Below are 19,221 nucleotides of genomic sequence, written 5' to 3'. Positions count from 1 at the left end.
CCAAGGAAAAAGCGGGGAAAGGAGCCGGGATGGCTAAGAGCTTTCTCGAAAACAGAGGCATCTGATACCAGATCTTCGACGCATCAGCCGAGGATCGACATCGAATGCCGATCTTTCCACGCGGTCCAGTGGCGCCTCCAGAAGGCCCAACGCCCAAAGGGTGATACGGACCCACAAGATCTATGCCCCAGGGCTGCCTTTAACTCATGCTCTATTTATAGGCTTTATTTACAAATTGCTATCTTTGGAATCTCACCCTTCCGTCTGGAGTCTCACCGTCAACAACGCCTGGATACATCAATGAGCCGGGGTAGTAACTTGGACAGATGGCCGAAGACCATAGATCGGATAAATCCTAGGTTGACCACACGCACGACAGATTCGCCATCCTTGTCATTTGCCAAGATCATGCGTGAATAATAGCGTGATTACGAAGTCAAGGACGTGACCGTCGCGGTAGAGCCAAATCGGGCTGCATATTTTGTATGGAATGCCGCCGCATTCCAGAGCCACATCAGCCAATCCACGAACACACAAGGCGCATTGACAATTTCCGAAAGCAGTTATTTGTGTAGATCAATTCTTCGTTTTGGAAACGGTCGCTTGCACGATTGCCTGGCTAGGAATTATTTCAAAGGTTGCTACGGCTCCGGTGATGAGCGGGATCTGTTTCGTGAGTCCCTGAAAGCGATCCGGTCGCTTCATGATCTAGACCGTACTATTTATTTGATGGCATGCAGTATTAGAGGGAGGCTTTCTGCCATGCGTAATGATCGTGTCGTATAGCGACATGTCAAGAATGCCGTTGGTCTGGACCAAACCACTAGTGAGGCGGTGATGCTTATAGGCCGTGCTCACTATCGCAGTTCAGCCCATGACAGAACCTCTTGCTAGCACAATCCGGCAAATAAAACGAGCTATATACAGCGTAAATTTCATTAAATCTATGTCTTGACTTGAAATGACTCCTAGTATCCGCTCCAAGCCTCTTCTTCGTGATATACCAGTAGTCGGTCCGGAAAGTGCCCAATTGGGACTGAAAAAAGACCATTACATCGGGAGACGCTTCATCTCTTCCGGCGTCCAGTACTTGCGCATATTGTCAGCCCTTAATGCATGGACTTCCTCTGCCAAATGCTGCCATAGCACCGCCCCAAAGCTTTCCATCAACCGTCTAACCTCCTCACGCCGCAGATCTTCTTCTCCAGAACGACACTTCTCGAGATACGCCTCAAGCTTATCGGAGCCGGCATGGATTTTCTTGTGTTGAGTGAGTAACTCCAACTCTTTCTTAAACTCTGGCATTTTCTTCGCGAGAACGGGGAAGATGTGCTGCTCCTCGATTGAATGGTGGAAGCCAAGCTGGGAGCAAAACTGCAATCCCGTCATGATCATTTGGCGCCCAGAGAGCCCTTTTGAGTGTTTTGACGAAGGGTCACACGCATCCCAGAGTTGGTTCCATGTCATGCGAAAGTGGTTATGCTTGCTGCAGTTAGCTTTCATGTTCAACCTTACATCAAACACGATGGTAATCAAGCCATTCTCACGGATGGGTCTTGCGTCTTACAAATGCATCCATTTGCTCTGCCATCCGGTTGTATACTTTGAATTCAGCCGGTGATAATTTGGGCAAAGTCTCAGAGGCGTCTGAAGAGGTAGAATCATTTTGGACGGCGGCCATATTTGACGAAACCTTGGAGGCGGTGGTCGATAAAGGTCGAACAGTTGCGAATCGAGAGACTTGAGATACAATGCTGCGAATTTGCATATCCAAGATGGCTCTTTCTCGCGGAATATTGATAGAGCAAATATATCTGAGCCCGAAGAGCGACAAATGAACAGGATGCCATTGACGATTGAATAAAAAGGTCTACGATTCGAGGGAATTGTCCACGGGGGCCCACTCCTGCTGAGTCAAGGCTGAGTAAAACCGCCAGCTGCGACTCGCGGGTGGCGTAGAAAGGTCAGAACACGGCAGTTGCTTTCCGTATCTATGCCCGATTTCCAGCTGGGAATCTTAAACTGCTGGCCTGGAATGGCGGGGCTCGACACTATAACTTGTCCCAATACAACGTGAGTAGCAGCCTACAGCTCGTATTACCAAGTAGTTCCTCCATCTGAACGCAAGTTTAGCCCAAGATGATCTGAAATTGATTCTCATAGTTGCCTACGCAGCCTACTATCTAATCTAATTACGCCAGATATGTCCCAGATCTTCAATGGATGTATGCCACCTCGGTTTGCACCGTTGGGCACACATCTAGTACTCACTGGCCATAGAGAAAACTCTCCGCTCGATATAAGCACTTCTTCGGCACAACCACGGCCATGAAAGGGCCGGATCGCAATTTGACATCCGTGCTAACCATACAGGTTGATATGCTAAGGCACCCCAAAGGGACCAGAGTCAGCTTTTACTGGGAAAGGGGGAGGGAAATGGATGAGATGCTGGATTATTATCTGTACACTTCGTAATACCGGTGGCGTGACGGTGGCGGATATAATAAAACAAGCCAAAGCCGGTATGGGGGGGAATCGAGTATTAAAAAAGTTAGTGTCGTAACGCCGTGCATGAGAAGAAGAGAGCAGGATCACAGTTCGCCGTTGCGGGCGAGGAGCTTGTTGGCCTCGGAAGGTCTAAAGTTGCCAGACGTGATCTCCTTAAAGGCCAAGTCGAAACGGGCACCCAGGAACCAGGCGGTGCCCATCATGATCAGGGCCACAAAGAAGACAATGCCAAACATGATGAGCATCATGATGCACATATCGTTCCTGTTCTCGGCGTCTTCCTCGCGCTTCTTGGCCTCAGCTAGAGTCTGCTCGCCCTTGACCTGGCGCTGAGCATCCTCGGCCTTCTGCGACGGAAAGATGGTCTCGATGAACTTCTCAATCTTGCCACAGACGATGCTGATCTTCAGAAAGTTGGGGTCCTTGGGGGTGTTCTTTTGGTGAATTTCGCGAGTGATGCGACGGACAGTGTCGCAGAAGACAGACAGATTCTGTGTGGACTGGACCATCAAACCACAGGCTTCGCCCTTGGTAATCTTGATATTGCGCTGGAACATGTCGTAATTACGGAAGCACAAATTCATCGTGGCAATGGCCATTGACTGGGGAATGGCACAGAAGTTGAACACACTTTGCTCGCGCAGGCCAGCAAGATAGAAAAGACACTCCTCCATGTGTTCCAAAGCATTGAGAACCATGTGGGAGTTACAGTTGAGCGCCAGTTCCTTGTTCTCGGGCTTGAAGAGATCCTCAAAGTTGTCCACGTACTTGGACCAGATCTCCTTGGGCCAGAACCGACGGTTGTCATCAAAGTCCTCTCGGATGTCTCGGATGATATTCGTCTTTTGGAGGAAGAGGCCCATGGACTTATGGAGGTTGGGGCGTTTAAGCAGAGCAGGGTTTCCAAACCCAGCCTCAACAAAGAGGCGGGTAAGACCCTCGCCCACCAATCCAGCAACATAGTAGCAGTAAAGATCGTATTCTTCAACGGTCGTCACGCTGATCCCATCGTTCTCAGCCTTGACCACGTAGTCCGCCATACCGTTACCCATCTTGTCGGTGATGTCCTTCACGATGGCTTGGTAGGCAGGCTTCATGGCCTTGAACTCCTTAATGACGCAGTCGAACCGAACCAGCAGTTCCCGGTCTTTTTCCTCAGGACGATTTCCATCGAAGGTCCAGCCATCTTGAGTGAGGAAGTCCTTGAATGACCGCAAGAGTGGCTCCTTGGTCTTCAGCGGGATCGAGGTATCATCCTCAATGGTGTCCAGCCCACGGAGGACGAGATAGAATATGCACACAGGCATCAGCATCTCTGGGTGGAGCTCCTTGATGACAGCAGCAAAGCTACGGCTAGTCATGTCCAGAAGCTTGAAGCAGAGCTTCTGGTTCTCGGTGTCCTCTGCCTCATTTCTCTCGTGAGGAGGGTTGTGCCAGACTTTCCTGAGTAATGACCATGTTAGCGATCCAATACCACAGGACTAAAGACCAGGACGACCAACCATTGGATAATAGCGCGCAGCTCGAACGGGTGGAATGGGTAATAGACCAGATTCCCAATGAGACCCATAATGGAAGCAATTGACACGAATCGTGTCAAGTCCGAGAAGAAAGACGAATGCAACCGAGGGATATTAAAAGGGTGTACAGAGAAGAAAAGGAAAACAAAAGAGAAAGCTGGGGAGGAAAAAGGGGAGGAAGAGCGGGAAGAACAAAGGGTTTTCGACCTCGAAGGGGAAAAAGAAAAATTCCGGATCGAAAAGGGGATCCTCACGTGATACATTTATTTTTTGGCGGGGGAGGAACGTCGCGTTAGCGAGAAGCTACCCAGTGCTCAGTGACGGCTTCGTTTTCTGTCTGATCGCCGATCTTGGGCTTCTCCACTCCCGCGCTCGTCTCAGCTGGGTTTATATCTTTGCTGCATCCTTGACATCTGACCACCATCTCACCATTTTAACTCTGCCTCGTGCAGTAATCCCCCCCACTATGGTCGCTGACACCGCTTATTATGATGCCTTGGGTGTTCCGCCCACGGCTACCGAGCTTGAGATCAAGAAAGCCTATCGCAAACTCGCTATCACCACCCATCCAGGTAGCTTTTGACCTCCAGACCTCCGATTATGGACTCGATTAACAAATCCTGGCAGACAAGAACCCCGGCGATGAGACCGCGCATGAACGGTTCCAAGCGGTACGCTGGAAACTCCGCAGCCAGAACTCCCCGTCGCATCCCCGGCTAATATCTTCCCTCAAACCCAGATCGGTGAAGCCTACCAAGTTCTCAGCAATGAAGAACTTCGAAAGCGCTATGATAAATTCGGAAAGGAGGAATCCGTGCCTGGTGGTGGCTTCGGTATGTTTGCGCGCGGCGAACGCTGATACTGGAGATGACCCGACAAGCTAACTTGAAGGAATACAGAGGATCCCTCCGAGTTCTTCAGCATGATTTTCGGTGGCGAGGCATTTGTGGACCTTATCGGCGAAATTTCTCTCATGAAAGACCTGACCGCAACAATGGATATCACCACAGAACAGATGGAGGAGGAAGAGCTTGCAGCGGCAGCCGAAGAAAAGCTCAACATCCACGATGAAGAAGTGAAGGCTGGTAGAGCTGATGCTACCGGCACATCCGCAGCTCACCCGCCAGCTCCGGGCGCCGAGGCAGCTGGTGCCCATGAGAAGTCCCCTCAGACCTCCGGCGCCAGCACGCCCCGGCCGAGGATCGGACAGCAGATGCTGATGGACCGATCTGAGGAAGAGGCTCGCATGGATGCCGCGGGTCTGTCACAGGAGGAGAAAGAGCTTCGCAAGAAGGAAAAGAAGAAGGGTCTCTCCAAGGAGCAGCAAGAACGCCTTGCGGCCTTCGAGGAGGAGCGGAGAAAGGCCCGCGAAGAACGAGTCAACACCTTGGCAAATAAGCTGGTTGACCGTCTGAGCGTCTGGACCGAGACCGACAAGAGTGCCGATGTCACGCGCGCTTTCGAGGAGAAGATCCGCCTGGAGGTCGAGAACTTGAAAATGGAGTCATTCGGTCTGGAGATCTTGCATGCCGTTGGTGCTACCTACGTTCAAAAGGGAACTTCTTTCCTCAAGTCCCAAAAGTTCCTTGGTATCTCCGGGTTCTTCTCCCGTTTGAAGGACAAGGGCACTCTGGCGAAAGAAACCTGGAACACGATCTCAACCGCGATTGATGCTCAGATGACCATGGAAGAGATGGCCAAGTTGGAGGAGCGTGGAGGCGAGGACTGGACTGATGAGAAGAAAGCCGAGTACGAGAAGAGAGTCACCGGCAAGATCCTCGCTGCCGCCTGGCGTGGCAGCAAGTTCGAGATCCAGAGTGTCCTTCGTGAGGTGTGCGATCAAATCTTGGGCGACAAGCGAATTCGTCTGGAGAAGCGCGTGGAGCGTGCTCACGCCTTGGTAATTGCCGGTAACATCTACGCAAAGGTAAGAATTGCTGCGTCCGATCGAGTTGCAACGTATCATTAACCACTCTGTGCAGGCCGAGCGCGATCCCGAAGAAGAGGGTGACTACATGGCGTTTGAACAGCTCATGGCGGAAGCCATGACCAAGAAAGGCAAGGAGGAGAAAAAGAAGAAGAAGGAGAAGAAGCATGGCCATGAATCGCCCGAGCCTGCCCCTGCAGAGGCGGCTGCATGATTCTGCCTTTCCAGTCCTCAATTCCCTTGCTCGCGCTGTCTCCTTAGCCCCTCTTTTTTTTTCCTTCGCCCTTTCGTTGTGGACATATACTTTGTTTTATTAGCCTATGGTTTTGATTGCTTAACCTGCTTCGCCCCTCTTCTGTTGTACGTTGCCCAGTTTAAGCACACTGGCACATTTCTAGTCATAGATTGGCTGATATATCGGGTTGCGTGTTGCGTTTCATCGAAACTGTTCGTCTCATACGACGCTTTTAATAGACATGGAATGAAACCACTCTGTCAAGAATGCAAGAACGCGGGCAGCATAGAATTATTACGTGTAGAATTTCAACTGAACATAGAGCATTCATCCAAGTTCCGGTCACTTCAAGTTCTCATTAAATAGTCCTCCGTCTCCAAACTATACACCTGGTGGCCAAGACAGGATCACATCACGCATGGGTTGTCGAGTTGTGGTGGTCAGGGCTAACATCGCCACTCAACTCAGCGCTGGTGACTGCGGAACGCGACGAGGGGCTAAACGCCCTCGTGTGCGGCTGGTCATGCAAAGCCTCAGTATCACGAGAAGACAACTCTGACGGAGCAACAGGGTTCGTACTCATCGGCACATCATGGGGAGCAGCTGAAGCATCTGCTGGGGCTGACTTCTCTTTCTGCGTGTGCGCGCCACGGAAAGAGTGATAACCAGGCCAGTCCGATACGAGGACACCACAAAGCGCCAGGATGGTGACAATGAAGAGTGCGAGGAAGAGGAGCCTTGATTCCAGGACGTTAGTCAACCTGCACGCTGTAAATTTGCAGAAGGGGTTCCTCACCAATCAAGTACCGCGAAGGCAACAATGGCGCTCAGGTAGTCGCTGAAAAAGTTCCCATCGAAGTAGGAAACAAAATCGGCAAAGGCGGCCAGCCAGAAAACCATCGTGACAAAGTAGACCGCAGCCAGACTGACACTCAGGATCTTGTTGAGCTTGGAGCTCACGCCCCTCCGACCGAATACCCATGGGCAGCCAGAGCGCCAGCACTGGCAAGGATAGTCCAGCATGAAGTAAAGAGCAAGAAAATGAGGATCGAAGGCGTGCTGACGTGCCAATAACTGTAGCTATAGTCCCAATATCGTCTGAAAAGCTCTTCTCTCGAGTAATCAGATATGGCACTGGTAACATAAGCTGTGAGACCAAGCTCGATGATAGCGAAGGCTAGGGCTGTGGCCAAGAGAGAGTAAAGGGCAATATGGAGCGGCAGCATGGCGGCGGTTTTGCACAGATTAAAAAAATTAAGCCTGGAGGTCGTCTGAACGGAGAAAAAGGGCGCACTGCCTACCTATTAAGGCGACGAGTGCTGAAAAGCTCAGTCGAATTAATATAGCATGCAGGGGGCAGTCCCTTGCTCTTTATTTCTCCTGCTCCACGTGCGGCTGATACATGGCCAGGAGAGGGCGGCTCGCTGCGTCCTTGGAGATTGGAGTTGTTTGGAGTCAATATCTGCAGTCTTATTGGAGTCATTTTCCGCAGGCCCGGAAAGCGGACGCCACGAAAGAAGGGCCCTCGAGAGGACTCCAATGGGGGATAGCTGTATACGAGAATCAGCGGCGCGATGGCGTTCGCCTTGGCCCGATCGGGACCAGGTAGGCGAAAGCTGTTCCGAGCCCGCAGAAATTAGGGAGAGGGCAGCCTCTGCCCAACTGGAAGCTTTTTCCGGCCGCTCCAGCTTTAGTAGTTTTGGGTTTAGTGAGGATTACGAGCCTCTCTTTTGCGCTGGCAGAGCTTGGCGGAGAGGGGTTCTCGGGGCTGTAAGCTGTGTATATAGCGCCCGTGGGCGATCGCCAGCGCAGTTTTGGAGCTGAAACCTACAGCAGCGGCTCGGGGAATTCACAAGTATCTGCAGAGAATGGAGAACTCTAGCCGTATTAGTACTATTCAGAGTAGCTCTGTCGCGGTCCATCCGACACGGCGATGCGAGGCATAGTTTGAAAAAGGCCATACTCTCGGTGGAACTCGAATTCAGCCTTACAGCCCTAAGTTCAAGCTCCAGCTTGGTGGTTCCCGATACGTATACTACCGGTGGCAAGCCGTGGGGCTAGGTTAAAGGAAGTAGTAACCTCGGGCTGTCCAGGCATCCGGGTGTATAGGCCTATTCTAGCTTAGCCCAAGCAGCATAAGCAACTTGAACCCATGCTATGACCAGTGGCATATACGCATCAGAATATATTCAGGTCAAATACAGATATCATGTGAAGGGACCGTGACCGAGTGGATACACGGATTAGTGTGTCATAAACCCAAGAGGGCCCCTGGGTGAGCCACCCGGAGTCCACAAAGCACCAAACGGCCCAGGTGGAATACCGGCGGGTCCTTGGGTTGCTTTGGCTACTAAGATAGCGGGCCAGATAGCGGGCAGGAGAACGTGATCCAGTACGGAGTACGGAGTAGAGAGCGCAGTATACCATCACGGAGGGTGTGATATAAAGACTCCCATCCAATCGCGCTCTCGGCTGAGATGACCGTTAATTCCCACCTGGCGATGCGGGCGGTTAAGTGGTTCGTATTTCCCAGTACGAATGTTTGCATGCCCGAGGCCAGGTGGACTGGGCACATCCGTGATCGACAAACAGTTTCCGCTTTAGGGTAGAAATTCGTATACGATCGATCGACAGTCAGCATGCTGGATATGGACCGGCGGAAGGAAACCCCGAATTGTACTCCGTATGGTCTCCAAGGGTAGAATTGAGCTAAGATATGATAGCGCCGTGGCTTGATGTTCCAGCGAATCCTGTTCCGGTGGAGCCTCGGAGATGTCTCACCGTAATCTCCAGCTGTGCTCCTGTCGATCGCTCACGCGACACTCAACAAGCCTTACGATCGCCTACCGAGATTCGAGTTCTGCGGGGAGGTGGCGTCAAGAGGCTCCCTGTGCCGACCTTAAATAGAAAAGCTTGAGTCTGGGTTCACCTTCACCGAACTCGAACTTGACCTGAACACGCTAAAGTCCGTCGTGCACCCCCTTTGGATCCTTGCTTGCAATTGAAAATGGCGAGCCTTTTGGCTTATCAGACCTCGAACGGAGAATGCCGAGGATTCCCCGCTTCGATTGATTGCCTACCGGGCTTGTCTCCGGCCCCCGGCGTTGCAGTACATGACGTCTAATCGCACAGTGCGGAAAAATGGAGACCGGAGGCTCCAGGTCTCCCAATTAAGGAGGAGAGTCGTAGATCTAAGCCCTTTATATCATAGGGCATGGCAGGTTTTAGCCCCTGTGGCTGCGCTATTTAGTAACGGCCTTCCCCGGGATTTTGAGAAAACTGCCTTTGCAATTCCTGCAGTCATGACGGTCACGAATCCCTGCACGATCGCGATTCTCGCTCTTGCTGGCAGCTCTGCTGTGCACGCCCTCCCAGGCGCCAGCTCGAGTGCGAGTGCCAGTGCCAGTGCCAGTGCCAGCTCCGCGGCTGCTGGGCCCACGGGGACCTCTTATCCATCCGGGTTTGACATGACCAAGAGCTGGGGAAACCTCAGTCCTTATGCAGACTCTCCCGGGTTCGATCTACCGAAAGGGTTCCCCGTGGAATGCGAGCTGTCGCAGGTACATGTCCTGCACCGCCATGCTCAACGATACCCCACCGCGTACGATGATGACGGACTTAACCTGGCCCGGTTTGCAGAAAAGGTTGCAACTTACGCCAAGGAGCACCCGGATACCAAGGTTGGCTCGGGGCCTCTGGAGTTCCTCAACCATTGGGAGTACCTGCTCGGCTACGAGACGTTGCTCCCAACGGGCGCCGCGACCGAGGCATCGTCAGGTGCTCTGTTCTGGAGTCAGTATGGCCGGTTACTTTACCGGGCTGGCCGTAATGAAGCTGCGTGGGATTCGTCGCTCAATGTCTATCCGAATGGCACTGCTCGGCCAAAGCCTACTTTCCGCACCACTTCCTATCCCCGTATTCTGGAGAGTGCTCGCTGGTGGCTGAGTAAGTGGCTTCCGTCCATTTGTCTGGACGAGCTCGCTAACGATTTCATGAAGGTGGGTTCTTCGGAAACACCGGTGCCAACAGCTCGTATGCGGAGTACAACCTGGTCATCATCCCTGAAGAGGAGAACTTCAATAACACCTTGTCCTCGACTTCTGTCTGCACCAATGGAAGCGAGAATGCGTATGTGTATTGAATATGCCATCGAGCCAAAGAACACAGCTGACCAGTCTTTAGTGCCATTGACGAGCTGATCTTCACTGGAATTTCCACCAAGGCTGCGAACGAGCGCCTTGCGAAGTTCCTTCCAGATGACTTTGGGCTGAACGCCACTGACATCTTCGCCATGCTGAACCTGTGCCCGTACGAGTATGCGACTCTGGGTCGCTCATCCTTCTGTGCGCTATTCACGGAGCAGGAATGGCGTGACTTTGAGTACATTCTGGACATCAACTTCTACGGCAACTACGGATTCGGTGCCCCCAGCGGCCGCGCCCAGGGTATTGGTTACGTTCAGGAACTGGCAGCTCGCCTCCAATCCCGCCTGATCAAGAGCAGTGACAGCAGCATCAACTATACCTACGATGACAATACCAAGGATTTTCCCTTGCACCAGCCCATGTACATGGATATGTCGCACGACGACATCATTGTATCTGTTCTCACCGCGCTGGGGCTGGACTACTTCAAATACGGACCACACGGTCTTCCTGGCAAGGTTCCGCATGCCCCACCCCGCAAGTTCCATCTCAACGAGATGACACCTTTCGGCGCGCGTCTGTTCTCTGAGATCTGGACCTGCCCCAGGAATGTCTCCTTCACGAACCTCCAGGAGCAGCTTTACAAGAACCCTGATCTCTCTGCTGAGTCCAATACCACCGACTACATCCGCTTTGTGTTGAACAATGCTCCCGTCCCCGTCGAGGGCCTGACCGCTTGCAATGGCTCCGTTAACGGCTTCTGCCCTCTCGAGAAGTTCTTGAGTTCGGTCCCTAAGCTCACTGACGAGGCCATGTACCAGGAGGCTTGCTTTGGTAACTACAACATTACCGGGCAAGTTGGCAACGGCCAGCCTATCCAAACAAAGAGCACATAAGACGTGCATCAGAAGTAACTCTATATAATCCCAAATTCTACCTTGCCATAAGGGCGCTCATTTTTTGGGTCTCTCGATCAAGAAGTAACCTAGCTGCCTTTCCGATCTAATAGATAGTATATATAGCGACTTGCGGGTAATAGACCCCGGTCATGGTGGTATGGCTCACCATAGAGACTTCCACGTTCTACAAACACATTGTAGTGTGTCTGCCAGGGGAGGAACTGCCAGTGTCGCTGGCCAAATGGAACCAGCCATGGCCAATCAGGTCCGCAGGCCTCGATGGATGTCGTCACTCTTCCCCGCACATCACCCCACCATCGCATCCTGGGGACCTTCCGATCTAAAATCGTCTCTCCGTCTCTCCGAGCCAGCTCTATTTCTTTCTTCAATTTGGAATCGCAACTTTCCAACTCCAATTTATCTGGCCATACCCGCTCTGTCTCCCACTTTCCACAATGCCCGTTCACGAGATCACCAGGTAATCCGCTCACTGTTCTGAAGCATGGAGCATGAAGCAGGAAGCGTTCGACCTGATGCTGACTATCTCCAGCTTTACAGACTTCCGTGAGAAGATCCTCAACTCCGAAGACCCTGTTGTCTTAGACTGCTTTGCCGAATGGTGCGGCCCGTGCAAAGCGATCGCGCCCAAGATCGAGCAATTCAGCAACAGCTACACGGACGCAAAATTCTATACAGTGGATGTGGACAAGGTGGAGGACGTTTCACAGGAACTCGGTGTTCGTGCTATGCCGACCATCATGTTGTTCAAGAAGGGCGAGAAGATCACCGAGGTCGTCGGGGCTGATCCGGCCAAGATCGAGGACAGCATCAAGCTTCTGCTGGAGTAAGGGGTCCTCTTGAGGCACACTCACTGAGGAATGCCATGAGAGACGAGGCACGAAAAGAACCGGGCAGGTCTGATTATCGATATTTAGCCCCCGCAGGTCTTAATTTGAGATGCGCGGGTTTCATCCGACCTGCTTCAGGCCCATGACCAATTCCAATTTGGACATCGTAGACATTATCATGCCCAGTCTATAGGTAGCCCCTCAAGTCCTGATTCTCAAGTATACCATATATGCTTGTGGGTACATGGGCGGTAGGAAATGCGGAGGCGCCTTCATGTGATGCGGGCCCGTCTGGCCCCAACGCCAATAGCATCGCGGGGGATAATCCAAGTCCTCTCCAGTCCGTCGATCCCATCCATCCCAGGCCGCAGTGTTCTATTGTTTCCCCGGCCTGCGATGCATCCGGAGTGGTACGACGGCCTTGCGCTCGACTTCAACCGAGATGCCGCGCCTCTCAGCCTCAGAAGGGGGTATGCTTCTCCCTTATGCCGCCCATCAATTCCCTAACAAGCAGACTATGATTTGTATTGCCGCGCCTGTTGACCTTGTGATCGAGCATAATTGGGCATTATCCCCCCGTGTAACGGGGCCGCAGGCCAGTCATTAGGAAATTCTGCCAAACCTCGGCAGAGGCTGTTCTATCGCGGCGTTCTTGGATCTCACGCCACTCTCGTTGCTCTATTCAGCGGCCCCGAAGAGCTGGTAACTATGAAATTGAATCCTCCCGAGGCCTATCAGTCGCCTGGAAAGAAAGGTTGATCGGCACTATACCAGCCTAATACCATGATTCTGCTGCCCCTCCCTCCCGCTCTAGGTCTGACATTCCTCGGTCCGCTCAATCTTCTGTCTATCAAGGTCCGTCATACAGTCACGCCAATGAAGAGGCGGATTATTGGGAGGTCGCCGAGATCATGAAAGCCCTACTCTGGCGCAAAAAGCCCCAGCGCCGTAGAGATATATAAAAGCCCTAGACTTCCCTGGCTCAAGGCGTGAAATGGTTCATTATACTTTGGTCAACACGTCTTACCACTGAAGTATATATCCAAATCAAAGCCATCAAAGCAATGCGTTGGCCTCAAGTTCCCTCCTGCTTGCAAGGGCTCTTCCCGGAAGTTCTCAATACCATTGCCAAGGTCTCGCTGCAGGAGCGCATCGTCTCCGGGTTAGTAGGATTCATCGCATACATACTCTTCCAACAGTCAGTCCGATATCGCAGGCAGAAGGCAATCCAGAATGAATATCCGTACAAAACCCGAGAGTCCATGGCCCATATGACCGACCGCGATGCATGGGCTATCCAGAAGACAATGATGCAGACAGAATACCCCTTCATCGTGATCAAATCACTCCAGTTCGCCCTTTTCCGAGTAAGAACCCATATTCTCCATGGAAATAAAACCTCTCCCCCAATCTGACAGAGCCAGACATACGGCATCCCAACCATCTCCACCCTGCTGCTCCGCACATCCCAATTCTCCGACTCCGCCACCTCATTCAAGCGCTATGCTGACACAGGCACCCTCATTGGCGAGTTCATGGCCTTCGAGCCCAGTTCCGAACGCGCCCAAACCGCCATCGCCCGCACCAAATTCCTCCACAAAGGCTACCGCGCCAGCGGCAAGATCCTGGAGGATGACATGCTGTACACGCTCAGCCTGTTCGCCACAGAGCCGATCCGCTTCGTGCAGCTGTACGAGTGGCGCGCGATGACAGAGCTGGAGCGCTGCGCCGTCGGCACATACTGGAAGAGCCTCGGCGACGCCTTAGACATCAGCTACGCGAAGCTCCCATCCGGCCAGACCGGCTTCCGCGACGGAATCCACTGGCTGGAGGAACTCGGGGACTGGAGCCGGCAGTACGAGGAGGCGCACATGCGCCCGAACCCGCGGAACAAGGAGATCGCCGACAGAACGATCGACGTGCTCGTGTACAACCTGCCGAGCTGTCTCAAGCCCCTCGGCGTGCACTTCACGGCGCATCTCATGGACGAGCGACTCCGCCGCGCGATGATGATGGAGCGCCCGCCGGTTGTGCTGGCGGCGCTGTTCGCGACGGCGCTCCAGGTGCGGAGGCTGGTACTTCGGTATTTGGCGCTCCCCGGGCCGAATTGCATGCGGCTGGATGTGTTTACGGAGACACCTAATCGCCATGGGCGGCACCATGTGCGGATCTGGGAGGGCGCGCCGTTCTATGTGGCGCCGACGGCTTGGAATCGCTGGGGCCCGACGGCGTGGGTGATGTGGTTGCTGGGACAGCCACTGCCGGGCGATGAGGGGGACAAGTATTACCCCCAGGGGTATTATACGCCTGATCTGGGCCCGAAATACTTTGAGGGTAAAGGGCGGAAAGACTTGGAGGAGATCATGGAGAGTCTTCGGCGGCAACGGACGGGCAAATGCCCATTTCCATGAATACGTCAATGTAGCTGATAACTTGAATGCAGGGAGATGTCATGGCCTGACAAATGACTTTGGTCTATAGATCTCAATGTCCACACGCTCTATTAATCAATCTAATCACGACTCATTTCAATGTCATAAACGGCCCCGTATAAGGGGCCAAATGAATAGCTAAGACATTTGGGTAGATGCGAAAGACCCAAACCCGGGAAAAAGAACAAAGCCATTATCAGAACAGATGGGCCCGGATATCGGAAATGGATGGCAAGGGGTATTTTGCGTAGGCGGAAACAAACAGATACAAAAGAGTGATATTAGAAGATTAGTCCGTCCCACCGGGGGAGGAAGGTAGAGGGAACGTGGATGGGTCGAGGGGATCGTCGACAGGCCAACCCGATGATGAGAAGAATATGTTGTCGAACTCGGTGGAGGGACTCAGTAGTGCGCGGCCACTTTCCCCGATTTCACCCACTTCTTCGGGGGAGAGCACGCGGCCACCGAGCTCGACATCTTGCACATGGACGTTATACTCCAGCGCCCGTTGCCCTTCTCTGATGAGCTCTTCAGTCCACCCTAGGCATCGCTTGAGACTTTGGTTCATCTTTTGGCTATCAACCAGGAGCTCCTGGTGGCGGGAGAGGTCAAGCATAAATCGTTTTTCGTCAAGAGCCCGATGCTTAGCGTCGTGCTCAGCCTGGGAATCCGGACTCCGGACCCCGTCTTCGCCCGCAGAGTCCTCGTCACTGAAATCAGAAAAGTCATCCTGCATCGACGACAACTCACTGGTGCCTTCATCCATTTCACTCGTGGTCGACAAAGCGGCGCCGGAGAATGATCGAGCCGAAGGCGCCATCGACAGACGACCTGAGCGACTCAGACGCTTGAATCGGCGCAGCTCCGCAGTTTGCTTGCGCATTTCTCGTTCCAACGTCCGATTGATGGCCAGCAACGAGGAGTTACTGATCTCAAGATCTAAGATTTTGCGCTCCGTGCGCGCATTATTCAATGCGACATCCCCGCCTTCTGACTTTCCTGGGCTAAGGGGCATGCCGTTATACGGATCTGCGGAGACCGAAGAACCATTGCTGAATACCCGCGGGCGAAGGTTGGGGATCTGGTCACCCATGACAGGCGCTGATGTCTCGGGGAAGGTGCTAGGGGGAATAATTACTGGGCTGGCTCGCAGGCCCTCGTTTGAATTATTGTTCTGGTTGTTTGAGTCGACGCTGGATGATTTTCGATGTTTTGCGAGATAAGGGGCCTGCGGCCGTTCGGAAATGACATTCGGAGGCGCCCCCAAGCGTTGTAAAGCATTGTCGAGGTACTGTTCTGGATTCGGGCTGAATTGAAATTGGGCATCGTCGATGGAAGAAGTCGCGGCGTCGGAAACCCTGGGCGATTTCAAGCGAGGCGAGGGGGAAGGGCTGGGTCGCGGTGCGGGTGACGGACGAGAAAGGCCGCCTGAACGACGCTTTGAAGTTCCGAGGACGCTGGATTCATTGGCAGAGGATTGCTGTTCTTCATCGCCGTTCGCATAGACGAAACTTGAAGCGGACGAAATCGTTCCATGTTTGGAACGGGCCCGCTAACTTCAGAGGAATTCGTTGACCGAGTATCAGAGGCATGAAAGAATCTCGGAGAGTTTGCCGCCAGATCATTGAACGAGTTTGGTCGCGCTGCATCCACCGTCAATGTCTTTGCTCGTAAACTCCTTGGTCGGTCTGCTTTCACTGAGCGAGCGGGACTGCGTTCGGTTCGACGAGGGGCACTGAGGCCAAGCCCGATGGTAGGCTGGGGATAGGCGGCCTGGGAGGGCGCTGCAGGAGGCGTATTCGTCGGCGACGAGGACGCAAGGTCCCGTCTGGTGTTACGAGGACCAGACCGAGGGGTGACGTTGGCACTGAGGAAGGTGGGTGTGGCGGCGAGGGGCTCATCTTTACAGGGGGTGGAATAGAGGGTTGGCGGGTCATTCTGGGGAGCGCGGCGTGCGGATGAAAGATGCGGACTGGGGCTGGCGAGCTTCGGTGTTAAAGGCGTCTTATTCGAGCGGTGGAAGGCCGCACTGAGCGTGGGCGTGAACGGTTTGGCAAGATGGCCATTGTTTTGTTTATCGGAGGTCATAGTGCACGCGGCGACGATGGCAATGCGAGGCACCGCAGGTGCTCCAGCATGTTGATACCAGCAAGGCGAATCTGATCCTGATCTGATCCTGAATCCTCCAAGATCTTAAAGAGCAACCTCCTGAATTAGAACAAGAGGAAAGTGGGAGTAAGGATGGAAAACATTCACGGCCTAAATCGGGTTTAGGGCGGTGCCCAGGCCTTCACCGCATCGGATTCCAACGATAGCGGGACGCGCAGGAGGGGATGATTGTATAGAGGAGCTGGGGTTGGTTGGACGAGTTTACAGCGATGCTATTTGCAAAAGAAGCGCTTGATGTATGTGGAACTCTCGTTGGGTCATTTCTTCATCATTCGTCTATCAGCGCGGGTGATCCTCCTTAAGCTACCTGCATGACCTCCCGTATGCGGGATCCTTGATCCATCCACCTTGCGCCTTTATTGGACGGCAACCGCAACATACGACTGCGGGTGCCTGAAATTTCAACGCCCTGGGTTATTCGCTAGATTATTATCGAGTGTGATATCTTGTAAGAACCCCCAAGTTATCGATGGTTAAGAAAAAAGAGATCGCCAAGTGAGACTCATTGGAAGAATAGTCTCTTTTGCCGAGGATCGGGCTCGGAACTGACGGGCTGGGAAGGGTTCTTCCTCTTGCGGATGAGGTTGGGAGGGTTGGGGGGATTGGACGCCATGAGATTCGATAGTGCGGTTTCAGATGTGTCCTGGACCACTTCGCGGATGGTTTGCCGCGAGAGGCAGAAGTCCACATGGTCATTGAAAGTCCGGTCATCGGCAATCTGTGGTCGTCCACAGATAGGGCAATCCCATTGAACCGGGGGGGCCATCTATGCCTCCACCAGCAGATACATCCTCTGCTCCTTGCCCCGGGAGGCCGGTTTCCTGGCTAAGCTGCTCTAGGTCATTCATTTCATCCTGCACTTCCTGCCGGGCTGCGGCCTCAAAGGCTTCTTCCGCGCCGATTTCATGATCTTGATGTGGAGGTGGCTCCACTGTTCTCGGTCTTTGATGCGCCGAGGCTGGGCCGAAAAAGTTGACACTGATCTTTTTAGTGCTCACTAGATTTGAGCACCGCAAGCCAAGAAGGCGCAGTTTCATTCCTGGGATATCTTTCTCAAGCTTGGCCAACATTGGCACAGCGAAGTCGTACAAGTCCTTTGCCGAAGAGACCGCCCGTGGAGGGGCTGTTTGGCGCGTAAGAACCTCAAACGTGTGTAGTTTCACCTTCAGCGTGAGGGTCCGGCCCTTGAATTGCGTTCGCAACAAGTCTTTTTCCATTTCCTGGGCTGCCCATCGTAGTTTGTCACGAAGTTCTTCTTTATCGCCAATCTCGTGGAATGTACTTTCCGTACTTACGCTCTTGCGCTCATGAGTCTCCACTGGTTCGATCTTTGTTCGGCCTAGCCCAAGGTAGCACTGGGCTAGGAACTGAAAAGCCTTTTCACCAAATAACTTCGAGAGAAGGGCACGCTGGGGGTATACGTCCCCGCATGTTTTGATACCGATGGAATCCAGCTCTCGTTCAAACACTCGGCCAACTCCATTGACCTTTCGAACGGGGAGATCTTTCATGAATTCCATGACCGCTTTTCGCTCATTTGGTACCCGGAATTGTCCATTTGGTTTGTTGATATTTGACGATATCTTGGCTATTTTTGCATTGGGCGCAATGCCGGCGGATACGGAGATTTTGGTTCTCTCTAGGATCTGGGCACGCATTTTCTGCACGGTTTCTTCAGGGTCCATGTTGTTTGCTGAGCAATACGCAGTTATGTTCAAATAGGCCTCATCAACACTAGCACTCTCAAATAGCGGGTCATATTGAGCCAAGATCTCGCGGATCTCTTGAGCCTTGGCGGAGTACTTCTCGTAGTTTTGAGATACGAGGACTAGCTGAGGACATAGCTTTTTGGCGACAAAAGAGGCCATTCCACTGCGCACCCCAAATTGCCTTGCCACGTAATTGCAGGTGGTCAGGACGCCTTTCCCCACTGCCATAGGAACGGTCTTGAGCTCTGGCCGGTCCAATTCTTCGACGGCCGCGAAGAAAGCGTCACAGTCCACATGGATGACATACTGAGAGAGATCGCGGCTTAACTCGAGCTCAGCCAGGTACTCATCTGCCCGTCGGAGTTCATGACTCAGGTCGAGTTTCTCTCAGGCGTGCTTTTTCCTTCCGAATGCGCTCGATTTTGACCGTGAGATTTCGATCGCGATCTTGTTCATGGTTGAAGAACTTGGAGCCTTTCGAGGCATTATAAATGATTTCAGAAACCTGCATCGACTACATAAGCCAAAGCCCCGGTCGAGCTGCTGATTTTGACTCACCTTTTGCTGATCGACCTTATCTTGTCCAGCTTTGGTTAAAGAGGGTCCGAGGAGCTGATATTTCAAGGTGTCATTTTTCTCCGCACTAGACGACTCTGGTGGTCTCTTGTCACTAGGCCCGCCGGCGGACGTCATGATAATTGCTGTGCCATGAGAGGTCATGAAATCCAGCTGGCGAGAGAAGGCCAAAGGCCATAAGCGCAGGCATCCATGGCCAGAGCCTGCGACGCCTGATCACGTGCCCACGCGTTCGTTCCACGTGGAACAACCG

General features: G+C 53.0%; 9 protein-coding genes across 9 annotated transcripts; 4 read left to right on the top strand and 5 right to left on the bottom strand.

Annotated features, from left to right (window-relative positions):
- Positions 1-1,050: 1,050 nt before the first annotated feature.
- On the bottom strand, positions 1,051-1,681 carry N7468_006178 (hemerythrin domain-containing protein; the record flags this gene model as incomplete). The annotated part of the gene is made up of 2 exons (XM_058475474.1): positions 1,051-1,482; positions 1,568-1,681. 2 exons carry the CDS (start codon positions 1,679-1,681, stop codon positions 1,051-1,053), a joined length of 546 nt encoding a protein of 181 aa, XP_058328364.1.
- Positions 1,682-2,591: 910 nt separating this feature from the next.
- On the bottom strand, positions 2,592-4,078 carry erg9 (bifunctional farnesyl-diphosphate farnesyltransferase/squalene synthase; the record flags this gene model as incomplete). The annotated part of the gene is made up of 2 exons (XM_058475473.1): positions 2,592-3,951; positions 4,011-4,078. The coding sequence occupies 2 exons, from the start codon at positions 4,076-4,078 to the stop codon at positions 2,592-2,594; spliced, it is 1,428 nt and encodes a 475-aa protein (XP_058328363.1).
- Positions 4,079-4,494: 416 nt separating this feature from the next.
- Positions 4,495-6,169, top strand: N7468_006176 (DnaJ domain protein; the record flags this gene model as incomplete). The annotated part of the gene is made up of 5 exons (XM_058475472.1): positions 4,495-4,600; positions 4,656-4,699; positions 4,768-4,861; positions 4,928-5,955; positions 6,011-6,169. 5 exons carry the CDS (start codon positions 4,495-4,497, stop codon positions 6,167-6,169), a joined length of 1,431 nt encoding a protein of 476 aa, XP_058328362.1.
- Positions 6,170-6,602: 433 nt separating this feature from the next.
- N7468_006175 (uncharacterized protein) lies at positions 6,603-7,416 on the bottom strand (the record flags this gene model as incomplete). The annotated part of the gene is made up of 3 exons (XM_058475471.1): positions 6,603-6,927; positions 6,987-7,115; positions 7,169-7,416. 3 exons carry the CDS (start codon positions 7,414-7,416, stop codon positions 6,603-6,605), a joined length of 702 nt encoding a protein of 233 aa, XP_058328361.1.
- Positions 7,417-9,492: 2,076 nt separating this feature from the next.
- N7468_006174 (histidine phosphatase family protein) lies at positions 9,493-11,231 on the top strand (the record flags this gene model as incomplete). The annotated part of the gene is made up of 3 exons (XM_058475470.1): positions 9,493-10,135; positions 10,189-10,318; positions 10,373-11,231. The coding sequence occupies 3 exons, from the start codon at positions 9,493-9,495 to the stop codon at positions 11,229-11,231; spliced, it is 1,632 nt and encodes a 543-aa protein (XP_058328360.1).
- A 458-nt stretch (positions 11,232-11,689) lies between these two features.
- On the top strand, positions 11,690-12,082 carry N7468_006173 (thioredoxin family protein; the record flags this gene model as incomplete). The annotated part of the gene is made up of 2 exons (XM_058475469.1): positions 11,690-11,712; positions 11,785-12,082. The coding sequence occupies 2 exons, from the start codon at positions 11,690-11,692 to the stop codon at positions 12,080-12,082; spliced, it is 321 nt and encodes a 106-aa protein (XP_058328359.1).
- Positions 12,083-13,146: 1,064 nt separating this feature from the next.
- N7468_006172 (uncharacterized protein) lies at positions 13,147-14,493 on the top strand (the record flags this gene model as incomplete). Its single annotated transcript, XM_058475468.1, has 3 exons — positions 13,147-13,244; positions 13,299-13,449; positions 13,501-14,493. 3 exons carry the CDS (start codon positions 13,147-13,149, stop codon positions 14,491-14,493), a joined length of 1,242 nt encoding a protein of 413 aa, XP_058328358.1.
- Positions 14,494-14,803: 310 nt separating this feature from the next.
- On the bottom strand, positions 14,804-16,602 carry N7468_006171 (uncharacterized protein; the record flags this gene model as incomplete). The annotated part of the gene is made up of 2 exons (XM_058475467.1): positions 14,804-16,025; positions 16,091-16,602. 2 exons carry the CDS (start codon positions 16,600-16,602, stop codon positions 14,804-14,806), a joined length of 1,734 nt encoding a protein of 577 aa, XP_058328357.1.
- A 583-nt stretch (positions 16,603-17,185) lies between these two features.
- N7468_006170 (Y-family DNA polymerase) lies at positions 17,186-19,085 on the bottom strand (the record flags this gene model as incomplete). The annotated part of the gene is made up of 4 exons (XM_058475466.1): positions 17,186-17,401; positions 17,472-18,714; positions 18,764-18,897; positions 18,951-19,085. The coding sequence occupies 4 exons, from the start codon at positions 19,083-19,085 to the stop codon at positions 17,186-17,188; spliced, it is 1,728 nt and encodes a 575-aa protein (XP_058328356.1).
- Positions 19,086-19,221: the final 136 nt, after the last annotated feature.

The sequence above is a fragment of the Penicillium chermesinum genome (assembly GCF_028974085.1).
Source record: "Penicillium chermesinum strain IBT 19713 chromosome Unknown utg000005l:1.0-4115287.0:1.0-4118363.0, whole genome shotgun sequence".
In the NCBI taxonomy this organism is placed as follows: Eukaryota; Fungi; Ascomycota; class Eurotiomycetes; order Eurotiales; family Aspergillaceae; genus Penicillium; species Penicillium chermesinum.
This window is presented reverse-complemented; position numbering and strand designations above follow the sequence as displayed.